The sequence below is a fragment of the Dipodomys merriami genome, unplaced genomic scaffold (assembly GCF_024711535.1).
Source record: "Dipodomys merriami isolate MVZ:Mamm:240054 unplaced genomic scaffold, mDipMer1.0.p SCAF_2, whole genome shotgun sequence".
Classification (NCBI taxonomy): Eukaryota; Metazoa; Chordata; class Mammalia; order Rodentia; family Heteromyidae; genus Dipodomys; species Dipodomys merriami.
The window spans coordinates 9,072,700-9,086,128 of NW_027203381.1; the positions used below are offsets into that span (position 1 = coordinate 9,072,700).

At 46.0% G+C, this 13,429-nt stretch overlaps 1 protein-coding gene across 1 annotated transcript in view; it reads right to left on the reverse strand.

The window, feature by feature from the left end:
* Positions 1-4,718, reverse strand: part of Tnfrsf11a (TNF receptor superfamily member 11a) — a 50,477-nt gene extending 45,759 nt beyond the window's left edge. Inside the window, exon 1 of the mRNA XM_070028840.1 lies at positions 4,644-4,718. Within this exon, the coding sequence (XP_069884941.1) occupies positions 4,644-4,718 (75 nt within the window). The remainder of the gene's footprint in view (positions 1-4,643) is intronic.
* Positions 4,719-13,429: the final 8,711 nt, after the last annotated feature.

The following is a 13,429-nucleotide window of genomic DNA, read 5'->3' on the forward strand; positions in this document are numbered from 1 at the left end:
ATGTCAAAAGGTAGAATGGTTTCTTCCATTTTGCAATGGGTCTCTTTGGATGGATGTCAGATAAAAGAGCACAGCAGGCCAAGTGTTGCTGGTTCGTGCTGGTAATCCTAGCTAATCAGAAGGCTGAGATATGAGGGTCTCAGTTTAAAGCTGGCCCTGTCAGAAAAGTTGGTGAGACTCTTATCTCTGATTAACCACTGAAATATTCAAGAAGTGGAGCTGTGGCTCAGGTAGTTGAGTCTCAGCCAAAGAAGAGGGTGAAACCTTGAATTGAAGGCCTAATACCAGCACACACACACACAATCACCTGCCAGGCACAAGCCTTCCTCTTCCAGTACTGAAATACATGGAGATGGAGCCAGCAACCTGTGGGCTTAGAAGCAGGTCTACAGAGATAGGCCAACCGCTCTCCCGGGCAGCCACCTAGCCAGCCAAGAGACCTCAACAAAAGCATCAACCACGTAGACTGAGGACCATCAGGTGCAGAACACAGCTTTATATCAGCCCCAAACAACAACAAAAAAGTCCAGACAGCATTTCTAGAATCTATTCTATATCACATGGGAGAAACATGAATGTTTTTTTCCCCCATGAATTCCCAAAATAGGAAAATACAATGAGGGAAAATTTCAAATCCTGCCATGGCAGCTAAAGTTCACACTACCCCTTCTTAAAAACAACACCCTGTTTAAAGGAGCCACGTCTGTCTGGAACTCCCCTTTCCATGGCCCCATAAAATACTGATTTATCGACCTTCAGTCACACATCTTTATTGTTCCAGCTTTCCTGGTGTAAGAACCACTGGTAGATAACTGAAAAAGCAAATTCATAGTTCCTTATCAACATGGAGAATGTGTTCCTAGTACAGATTTGCCATGGGAGGGGAAGTGATAGATAGGAAACGAGAAGAGAGGCATCTGAAATGCTTATCAGCACACTGAACTCAAAGGCCACCTGTCTGTCTCTGGAATTAATCTAGATCCAAGCCTCCCCTGGAGGATGAGATGCTGTGGCAAGAAGAAAGATGCAGTGGGCATCCACCTACCCACAAGCTTGCGCCCCACCCTGGGGATTTCCTCTGAGGGGGTCTCCCCATAGGCCTTTCCAGGGTCCTGACACCTACCTTTTTCTTACTAGTGTGCCTAGTAAGAAGCCATCTCAGTAAGGGTCATACTGGCATTATCTCACAACTATTAAAGTTTACTGCCCCATCTGTGTGGTGGAGTTTCCTGCATTTAGAACTTTACGCTCTCTGTAAGGTCATAAACATTATGTGGTTTCTTTCTGGCAAGATTCCTTTATGTCTGCACCACTCATACCATCCTCTTGACCTAGAAGGCTTTCTTCTTCACCCACCTCTTGGACCCTTGGTTTCATACTCATCTTTCAAAGACCTTTCAAGATACCTCTTCCTCCAAAGCCCAACTTTACTTGCTCCCTCCTTCCTCTGCTGTTCCTGTACTTTATTTTCCCTTGCTTCTTTATTATCAATCCTCTCCACTAGACGGTGGCCTATGACGACACATCTAGGTCCCCATCCTGTTTCTCACCAGCACAACGATTTACATACTGTAAATATACCTTGTCCTGAGAAGGAAAGCATCTGACCTTAGGTTGTAGAGTATGTCGATTACCTTGGTGAAGAGTGTACATCTGTATTTTTTTCCTTTGAATAACAAGTGGGATTATCAATATAAAAACACAAGACTTGGATTGAGAATGTGGCTTGGTGGTAGAGTGCTTGCCTAGAATGCATGTAGTCCTGAATTTGATTCCTCAGTACCAAATAAAGGCCGGAAGTGGTGCTGTGGCTCAAGTGATACAATGCTAGCCTTGAGCAAAAGATGCTCAGGGACAGTGCCCAGGCCCTGAGTCCAAGCCCCAGGACTGGCCAAAACAACAACAAAACAACAAATAGCAAACAAAACCCAAAAAACCCACACAAGAATTTGCTCAGTGCTAATGACTCATACCTGTAATCATAGTTACTCAGAAGGCTGACACCTGAGGATCCCAATTCAAATCTAGCTCTGGCAAGGAAAGTCTGTGAAGTCTTATTTTCAATTAACCATCAAAGAGCCTGAATGGAAGCTGTACCTCATATGACAGAACACTAGCCTTCAGCGTAAAAGCTAAGGGACTGAGGACCCAGGTTCTGAGTTCAAGCTCTAGTACCAAGACACACGTACATACATACACAACACATACACACACACACACACAGGACTTTCTTTTAGAGACAAATACCCTTATCATATCTGAAAATAAATTTAGTCATATTTAGAAGCATATCTAATCACAGAAGTGTTTAGAAGGACTAGACAACAATCTCCAAGGCAAGCTGAATCTATCTCATGTAACTCATCTATCTCAGATAACATTGTGTACACTTAAATCACTTCCTAGAAGCCAGTTTTGCCAACCACTTCGTACACTCAACTCTCAGTTAAGCAAAACCCCAAGCTTTCCCCAGAGTGGGTCCCTAATCACACACATGGATCCCTGAATTTTTTAAGTGATCACATGAATTGTCCAAAATAAGCAGCAACTGAACAGAAGGAACGGTGGTAACACTGTATAACATTGTATAACCGTGATTATTTCCACTGTAGCTTAGCCAAGTCTGCCACTCAGAGAATGTAGATTGGGTAGAAACTAAAATAAGCAGGAGACCACCCAGGATCCTTTGGTGAAATGACTGACAGAGCAGTATACAGGTGGATTAAAGGTACACACATTCTCCATGTGTATCCTCCTTGCTTTCCGTATCAATTTGAATTGCAATTTTCCTGTAGGAGCATGTGTTCCCAATGGAACATTTGCTCTGATGAACTGGATTGACAGCATTCCTGCACATATTTATATATGTGATTGTTGCATAACCAGTGGGAAGCACTTTTCTAGGTCCATCGTCAGACAGGTTCTTCTTAGTGACTAGCCCCTGACAGGATCCTTAATCCTTTCATTCAAACGGGGGGGGGGGGGATCCTGCTTGACCTGTTGAACGTTTCATTAAGCAATATCTAATTCCATTAGGTGTTTCCACCTTCTTTTCGCTCAATCATTCTGAGACCCATATAACTGGAATTGACGGAATGAACCTAGAATGTTCTCTTTTAACCTTCAGCACATTTATACCTCTCCCTCTCTCTCCTTCCTCTCTCCTCCCCCTCTCTCCCTCCCTCTCTCTCCCTCTCTCTTTCCCCTTCCCTCCCTTTCACACTCCCTCCCTTCTTTTTATTCTGGTCAAGGTTTTCGACTAAACCACCGGCCTTCCTCCCTCTAGCTCTAGTGGCCCCAAGCGCAGACTCCCCGGCACTTCCCCAGGTCGGCACAGGGCTCGGTGCCCTGTGCTGTTGGCCGAAGCCTAAGTTCATGTTCACAGAGAAGGAAAATCTGAAACAGCTGCAAAGCCGAAAAGCCACCAGCCCTCCCCCTCGCCCTCCCCCCCCCCCCCCCCCAGGAACTTTCAAGCCTAAGTGATGTTTTACAGTAGCGCGTTTTGGTGTGCGGGCCTCGGGCCTCGGCTGTGTCTAGCTGTCTCGTGTAGAGCTAAGCACATCATCAGTCTCCCGGGCGCCGAGCACGGGGCGGGGGGCAGTTCACGGCCCCACCGGAGTTCTGGGATCAAGGGAATGGGGAGTTTGCCTGAACGCCGACTGGCCTCCTCCGCTGACCTGCGGGGCTCGGGTGGGGGTCGGCGTCGGAGGCCCTGCGGCGCCCGCAGAGCCGCCGCTCCACCCCGGCCCCGGCCCCAGCGCGGGCCACCGGATCCGGGTTGTGTTCCTGGCACCGGCCCTGGCTCTCAGCACGTCACCTGCCTGACACTCCCACCATCAGCCGGACTCGGCCCAGCAGGGCCCGGGTTCCGGGAGCCCGTGGTTCTCGGTATTGAGGGACGTGGGAAGGAAGCGGGCCGCTTTCCCGCAGGAACTCTCCAGCTCCGCCCCGCCGGAGCCTCGCGCCTCCGCGGCTCTAGTCCTCATCAGAGAGGAAACTGAGGCAGGGAAGGGTGTGAAGGCCAACTTGGAGAACTGTGTTCCGGAGGGGGTCAGGCGGGCCTGACAGCCCCCAGGCTCTAGTCCAGGTTCCCCCACGGGGCGTCCTCCGCGCACCCCGGATCCCCCGATCTGCAGCGGCTGTGCCTAGTGGGCAAGCCGGGGGGGGGGCGGTGAGCGCGTAGTGTGCACAGGGAGGTGAGCGCGTAGTGTGCAAGCGGGGGTGGGGTGAGCGCGTAGTGTGCACGCGTAGTGTGCACGCGGGGGTGGGGTGGGGTGAGCGCGTAGTGTGCACGCGGAGGTGGGATGAGCTCGTAGTGAGCACGCGGGGGGGGGTGAGCGCGTAGTGGGCATGCGAGGGGGTAAGTGTAGTTTGCACGCGTAGTGTGCCCACGGGAGTTGAGTGCGTAGTGTGCACGCGGGGGGGAGGGGTTGGGGAATAAACGGTGCCATCCAAGGGGGAGAAAGGACTCGTGTGGCGCCCACAGATCCCTGCCGTACCCCGACGTTCTCCCCTGCCTTCCCCCCCCTCCACCCGACGCGGTCAGGAAGCCCCAGGTGTCGCGTCGGGAGGCGGAGGGGCCGGGACAGCGCGGCGCCCGCGCCCGTCCCCCGGGTGCCGGCCTGGCGGGGCGCGCTCCTTACCTGCAGCCGGGCGAGCAGCGCGCCGAGCGCCAGCAGCGCGGGCAGCCGGGGCCGCCGCCGGGCGCGCGGGGCCATGGCGCGGTGCGGGCGGGCGGGCAGGACGCCGCCTCCTCTGCGGCCCGGGTGGCCGGGTCGGAGCCGCCGCCCTCCGCTGCCCGTCCTGCCCCGCCCCTCCGGCCCGGCTCCGCCCCGCACCTGACGCCCGCTCGGCGCCCCCTGCGGCCGCGCCCGCCAGGCGGTGCCCGGCTGGGAGGGCGTCCCGGGCGCCGATCCCCCCGCGGGCGGGCGCGCGGGCCGCCACCCTCCCCCCCCCCCCCCCCGTCCGGCCGCTCTGCGCCGCAGGCCTGCGGGCTGGCTCCTGCCCCGGGCGCCCAGACCCTCCCGGACTTCTGCAAGTGGAGCCACGTGAGCGACCACATCCAAGGGATCCCATGGGATCCAATGGGACCCACACGACATCCCGACCCCCGCGACACAGCGCCGGGCTTCCCCTCCTGGTGGCCTACACACACACACACACACGCACGCACACGCACGCACGCACACCTGTCCGCCCGCCGAGGCTCGGGGAGCCTCCTTCCCGCGGCCTGCGGCCCAGCTTCCCGCGGCTTTCGGGGCTGGCGGCCCCGCGGGCTCGACCCGTGCGGACGCACTCGCGGCCCTGCTCCCCGGGGTACGCAGCCCCGTAGAGGAAGGTCGACAGCACTATTTTGTTTTGCATTTCTTTGAAAACCCCAACTGTCCGCTCGCCTTCTGTGTGTTCCAGTGAGAACAGAGGCTGGCCAGGCAGTCGGGGCAAAGGCCCCCCGTCCCCCCCAGTCCTCACCATGGCCTTGAGCAGAGTCCTGGCCTGACACCCCGCGAAGATGTGCGCGTGAACGGGGGACTGATTGGGTCGCAGAGGAGTGCGCGCCAGGGGCTCCCGTCTAGGGCCGAGCTTCGCCTCTCTCCTGACTGGATTTGGGACTTGCAGGGCCCCAGAGGCTAGGAGTTCGACAGAGTTGTCCAGTCCCCCCCAGCCACACCCAAAGGATCTGGTGCGGTGCTGCGGGTTTTCAGTAACACCTGCCCGTGGCCTGTCTTCCTAACCTTCTGCTTGTTGTGACACTTCTGACCATGGCTCCATTTGTTCTAGTTTTCCTTTCTACCGAGTTTTCTTTTTCATGCTTGCCAAACGGATGAAAGCAGGGGAATGTACAACTGTATCTTGATGATTTGACCTATTTTCTCAGCACTGAGCTGTTGATCTGTAGAATCTGAAGTCTTCTTCGTTGTTCATGGTAGAGCCAAGTCACCACGGTAGAGCCTGTGAATAGCACTTAGGTGATATAGCTGATTGCGTCTCCAGTTTATGTCTGTTGTAAAATGACAGTGTGTAATTGTGTCTTTCATTTTCATGTTATCATTTTGTAGATCACTCAGGTTTAATGGGATATAGGGACATTTAAAAAATCATTTTGTGCTTTTTTTTCCGATTAGTTTCTTTCTCCCTGCCCTTCTTTTTTTTTTATTTTTGGATTTTTAAAAGGATTCTAGCTTATTTTATACATCTCTTGTATGCTTTAAACTCATAATTTTCCTACTCAGCCTCCCAAATGCTGAGATGACAGGCTTGAGCCATCATGTTTATCTTGCCTACAGAACTTTAACCTCTCTATTGTGCAGCTTGATGGATGCATTTCCCAGCTGCTTTTTGGAAAGTAATTTGAGAGCACTGGCATAGAAAGTTAAAAATGTAAATATTCTTTAAGGAAGTAATTCCATATCTCAGAATTTTAACATATTAATACATAAGAGGCACGAGGAAGTTACTGTAGCACTTTTATAAACCCAGGAAAAGAAAAGTGTATGAATGATCATTTAAAAGAGAAATGGTTGAAACAGAATACACAGCAACTACTTAAGAAAATTATGACATTTTGGAATAATGTCCATAGATTAGAGAAGTTCCAGAGCAATATCGTCCATCCTATGTTAGTGAACAACCATAAATGTGCTTTTATTTATATAAAAAAGGAAGTTTCTGGAAAGAATAATAGCATGCTACACTTGACTCACATTTAATCATCACAAAAGCCTCGTGAGAAATACTATTAGTACTCTTACTTTACAGCTAAAGAAGACAGCGACACAGGGGTTAAGAATTTATCTGGAGTCACATAGAGCTCCCCTATGACCCAGCAATCCCACCTTTGGGCATTTACCCAAATGATCACAAACAAGACCACACTAAAGCTACCAGCATGACTATGTTTACTGCAGTATTATTCACCATAGCTAAGATATGGAACCAACCCAGATGCCCCTCAGTTGATGAATGGATCAAGAAAATGTGACACACACACATATGAATTCTATGCCTCCATCAGAAGAACGACATTGCTCCATTTGTTAGGAAATGGAAAGACTTAGAAAAAACAATATTAAGTGAAGTAATCCAGGCCCAAAGAAACATAGGCCCTATGGTTTCCCTTATTTTCAGTACTAGTATATGTTTGGGACAAGCAGAAAAAGTCAAAAGCTATGTACATATGACCAGATAAGATGATGTTAAGCGAAATGAACCTCAGGGACACAAGTGTTTTTGTTCTTTCTTTCTATAGTTTCTAATGTATTTATAATCTATGTGATTTTTTTTTTGTTTCTTTGTATGTTCCTCCCCCACAGTATAACCCCTGTTTTCACTGCATTTGATGTTGGTGTCCTGCATCTTGTATATACACTTCTCTAACTTGGGGAGGGGAAGGGAAAAAACAAAATGCTTAAAGAGGGATATACAGGTTGACCCATTGTAACAATGAGATGTGCAAGACACTATATTGAAAAACAAACTTTACAATTTAGGCAGGGAGGGAGAGGAGCGTGGCAGGGGGTAGTGCAGTTGTAGAGGTGGGAGGGAAGGGATGGTAGGGGAAAAACAAAGGAGGAGGTAACAATGCTTGATAGGAAATGTACTCATTACCTTGCTCATGTAACTGTAACCACTCTGTACAGTATTTTTACAATTAAAAACATATTTTAAAAAGAATTTATTTGGAGTCATTTGCCAATGAATTGCAGAGCTGGTATTCAAATCCTGGCTGCCTTTTGTTGGAATTCCAGTCCTGCTTCACTAAGCATTGAATTTTTTTAGCATCAGATGACTTGCAGAAGATAAATTATTATTTTATTTCTTGCTTTTAAATTGCAAGTATCTCCTGATTTACAGTGTGATCACATTACAATCACCCATCATAAGTCAAAATTGGATTTAATACTTCTAGTTTAACAGCATCACAGTGTTTTCCCTCTTGTCTCCTGGCTGAGGTGGCTCAGCTCCTGCACTGCATTGAGAAGATTGTGTCATGTCTTTCTAGCTGGAAAAAAGATCAAAGTTTAAGTATGGCTTCCATGGAGGCCTACTGATCACAATCGCACCAGGGTAAAGTTGAAATGTTGTCAGTCAGTTGGGTGCTGGTGGCCTCACACCTGTAATCATAGCTACCTGGGAAGCTGATTGAGGTTCCTTCCAGCCTAGGTCCCCCACTCCCCCCCCACCCCCCCAGCCAAGAAAGTTCAAGAGACTCCATCTTAATGGAAGAGCCTGGGCACGGTGGCACTGCTGCCCATCCCAGCTATAAAGAGAGTGTATAATAGGCAGGTTGTGGTTTAAACATATGATTGGCAAAAAGCAGGACCTGATCAGGGAGAGAAAGCAATAGAGGTTATTCTGACAAAACACAATATAGCTCATATGAAAAATAGTATAGTAAAACTCCTCGGTGCAATTAATACGCACTAAAAACAAAAATAAACATGAAATAAATGACAGGAAAGTAGAACACGCTTGGGTGGGGAGTGTGGCGGCTGGCGCAGGGAGCGCTAAGGGAGAATGTGGATGAGCATGGTCACTGTAGCTCATCTCCATGTATAAAGACAGAATGCTGAAACTGTTTCCAGAAGGGGGAGTAGGATGGAGGCATACAGGAGGGTTTGCTGACTGGGATGCACTGTATCCATGTGTAGAAATGGCATAAGGAAATCTCCCCAGCACAACTAATATATGCTAATTAAAAAAAAAACAGTGCAAAAAAGCACTGGAGGCATGGCTCTGAGGTAGAGCACTTGCCTAACTAGCAGGAGGCTCTGACTGAATTCAACCTCCAGCATGCCCACTCCAACTAAAAAACAAAAACAAAAAACCAAAAAAAGAGCTAGGCTAACCATTGTTAAGTGAGGGGCCATTGTATTTACACTGAGGAAAAGTACTTTTGCATTTCTAGCTAACAGAACTATAAATTTGGTAAGTAGCCAGGTGATGATGGTGGCTCACGCCTGTAATCCCACCTACTCAGGAGGCTGAATCTGAGGATCATGGTTCAAAGCCAGCCCGGGCAAGAAAGTCTATGAGACTCCAAAAAAACCCAACAGAAAACTGGAAGTGATGCTGTCACTCAAGTGGTAGACTGCCAGCCTTGCGTAGATGAGCTCAGAGGCAGTGCCCAGGCCCAGAGTTCAAGCCCCATGACCACCACCACCACCACCAAACTTGGTAAGCAGAGGTTAAGAATTCCAAGCGAAGAAAGCATTAGGATGGTCATGAGGATGGATGAGGTAAAATTCAGTTATTTGGCCTATGCTGCCTTGAATGGGGAGACAGGCTTTCTGGGAAGAGAAAAGCTGGATGAGATTGATTTGGTAAAAGGAACTGGTTTGTGGGAGAAGGTACTTTCACTGTGGCACTTCATGAGAAGTAGTAAGTTACTCCTGGCACATTTCCAACCTTACCCTTTTCTATTTTCAAAGAAGATTAGGGGGATTTAAAACTTCTGCTTGGAAAGCCCCAGAGGTGAGCGCATCGGTTCGGAAGCACTCTTGAACAGAAGACTCATGTCAGCACACTACACCCACCATTTAGCACATTTAAATATTAAGTTCCAAGGCTGTATTTCTATCTTCACAGAACTACCACTGAACTCAAATATTTTATAGACATGAATTTAGATGACCATTTTTGATGTTACTGGAATCAAAACTGCTTCCTAAAGTAGGCACTCTACCACTTGAGCTACACCCCAGCCCTCACCCCCCTTTTTTCATATAAGTTCTCATGTTTTTGCCCAGGCTGGCTTGACTGCCATCCTACCAATGCAATCCTGTGGAGCTGGGATTAAGTTACTGCACCCAGCCCGCGTTTGTTAATAAAATCTATTAAAATGAGCCAAGGGTGTTGTTTTCCTATTGATCGCAATTCAGAAAAATAACTGTCACTAATGTTTTTCTATATTAACCGAAGACGGCTTACAATGATAGCTAAAGTAGTTACGCATCATTTACAGAAGCTATTTGTGATGTTACGTGTGCTTTAAAAGGCATTTAAACAGGGTGGTGGGGACTCACGCCTGTACTCCTACCTCCTCAGGAGGCTGAGATCTGAGGATTGAGGTTTGAAGCCAGCCCAGTCAGGGAATACCATGAGATTCTTATCTACAATTAATCAACCAAAAAAGAATGAAAAAAAAAAAAAGCTGAAATGTGGAGCTGTGTCTAAAGTGGTAGAGTGCCAGCCTTGAGTGAAAAAGCTAAGGGATAGTGCCAAGGCCCTAAATTCAGGCCCTAGTGTTGGCACCCCCCTCAAGTACATAAATAAAAGACATTTATAAGTGCCTACACAAATTTTAGTTAAGTATAATAAGCATACAAGTGTATTTTAAACAACCAATGCTTAATATTTATTAAAGTTAAATGTTTTCTTTCTTTCTTTCTTTTTTTTTTTTTTTAAAGAAGTAATGAGCTGACAATGAATCCTCTTTCTGCTGGGATGAAATGAAGCATAGTACGCCCATTCAGCATCACAGGTTTATACTGAAAAGGATTTAGGGACAGTTCACCACACCCTGGAAATCCCCACTCTGTATAAACTCTAGCTTTCCAAATTAAAAAGGTAAAATAAGAATGTGGTTATCATTTTTGTTCCTGGTGGATGGCTTGCAAGTCTTGTATTCCATCTGAGCTGGTCTTAATTTAAGATCAAAATACAGGTGCAATCTTGTAAATGAAACGGTTATGAAAGTCTCAAGAATAAGAAGTGATCAGTTTATGAATGTTTTTCAGGTGGTGATATTAAAAATACCTGCTACCAGGTACAGAACTCAGAGAATATATAAAAGATGAATTTATTAAGTAAATGTAAGACTTTACAAATTGTTACAGTGAAGAGTTCTTAATTACTGACACTGTAATGTTTTGCTCTTCTTCATGTATCTACTATAAAACCCATTAAATAGAAGCCACCAGGAAACCAGTGTTGATGCAGAGTAAGTCAAATTCATTATCAGCTCATGATACCCCCAACACAGTAGGAAAACATTGTGGTTTCTATCTTTTGCTTTAGAGACAACATTTTTTCTTGGTTGTGTATTAAAATAAAGTTTGTGCATGATCCTTCTGTTAGTTGACCTTTTTCTTCCCTAGTAGTGTATAGTTAATTGATCTTCTCTCCAAAAGTGGTAATTCTCCAATTGATTGCAGATTTTAAGACAAAAACTTGGATTAAGGCTCGGATTATGATTTCTTTCCTTAAGGAAGACATTTTGTTTTTTTTTATAGGCAGTTGGGTTGAGAATAGATCACATTAACATTCTCAGGGACAAAGTAGATTGAGATGACTTAAAGGTTACTATGAGAACTCATGAGAGAAATTTCTCGTTGGCTTCAGTATCAGCAGAGCTTGCTAATAAGTGCTAACTTGCTATGAAAAACTACAAAAGGTAGTTAGCTTGCTTGCTAACAAGTTGGCCATGGCTGGTAGCATAAAGTACAGGCCTCTCTCTAAAACAGTGAAAAAGGAGTTGGTTATTCAAGAAAATAGCACTAACCAGCTTATTGTGAACATTTTCTTCAGTCTCCTCAATTCCTCTTCCCATGGAGTGATGCAGCAGGGGACACATGACTGGCACATGTCCTATGAAGGAACTCAATCTTAGCGATGGCTCACACTTTTGCTTGGCATTCTTGCTCAAGGATGGCACTCTATTACTTGAGCCACATCTTCACTTCTGGCTTTTTGCTGGGTAGTTGGGGATAAGAGTCGCATGGACTTTTCTACCCCTGCTGGCTTTGAACTGTGATCTTCAGATCTCAACCTCCCAAGTAGCTGGGATTACAGGCGTGAGCCACTGGCACTCGGCTTGCTCTTATTATTTTTTAAATTTTAGCTTGCTCTTTTATTAAGCTCATATGTTCAAACTGGAATATAATTAAGGATATTATAAGCAACAATCAAATACTTTGCTGAGGTCAAGATGCAAAATATTATACCATTCTCCTGTCAACACAGAATGGCATTATCAAGTCATTAGGTTTGACATGCAATCTTTCTTAGCAAATATACTGCTTTGGGGGACCTTTAATCTTGATTGTAAACCATTCCTTTTAACTGGTACTTTTGTACAGAAATGATATCAAGCTCAGCAATTCACTAATTCTCCAATTACTGAGAACCTACCAGGACAGACAAGAGAATGAAGGAAAGGTATGGTGCCCTCATGCCTGTCATCCCAGAGCAGAGGTAGGATTGTGGTTTGTAGCTAACCCAGGCACAAAATTAATGAGAACAAGCCAAGCATGAAGGTGTATACCTATAATTCCAGCTACTTGGGAGCTGTAGTCTGGGAGGGCTGCAATCTAAAATCAGCTCAGAGCAAAACTCCAGGTCCTTTCTGAAAAAATTAGTATAGCAATAAGAACTGGCATCATGAGAACTCAGTGGGAGAACATTTGCCTAGCAAGCACAAGGTCCTCAGTTCAAACCTAGTACCACCTGATACTGATAAAGCTACTCATGAGAAGGCAGGTGGTATGAAATAGTTATGGGGGGGGGTTACTTAGTTTGGTAAGAAAAGGCTAACTTAGTGAGAGGCATTGTTTAGACTGAAACTAAATCTGCATTCTGTAAAATCATGACATCTGCCATCTCAAGTCTGCTGTCATTTTCCCATGATTTCTTGACAATACTTACAATACTGGGAGGGTTTTAGTAGTATAGCAAACAAAACACCCTCCAAGTTTGGTATGTTTAGCATTTACTTTTGAAGATAGGGAGACATTATAGTTTCAGCAAGAAGCTTGAATTATGAATTCTAATTTTTCCAAGCTGATTACTGTACTTAATTCAAGTTTTTTTTTTTGTGTGTGTGTGTGTACGGATATGCGCCCATGTGCGGGGGTTGGTCCTGGTATGTGTGCACGTGCGGGGGTTGGTTCTGGGGCTTGAACTAGCTAGGGGTTGTCCCTTAGCTTTATTGCTCAAGGATAGCTCTCTACCACTCGAGTCACACCATCACTTCTGGTGTTTTTGGTGGCTAACTGGAGATAAGAGTCTCATGAACTTTCCTTCCTGGGTTGGCTTTGCTTGAACTAGCATTTCCAGACACAGACAAAGACATGCCAAAAAAAAAAAACTGCATAAAATGGATTAGTTTTTAAAATAAGGATGTTAGTAACAGTACTTTGTGTAGATAAACTTTGGACATAATTCTTCAGATTTCTTCTTCTCTGGAGAAAGGCAAATAATTTACATTCTTCACAATTCAAAATGGAAAGAAATACTATATATTATAAAAACATAATTAGGTTTTTTGTGTTAAGTTCACATTAACTATGATGTATGACTGGTGTGGTCTTATAGGAATTCTTATTTTAAGATTTTTTTCTTAAACATGCAAATAAAGCCAGCCAGGAAACAAGAATCTAAACAGTTTCCTGGCTTGAGGTAGTGGCACATGCTTATAATCACAGCTCTTGGA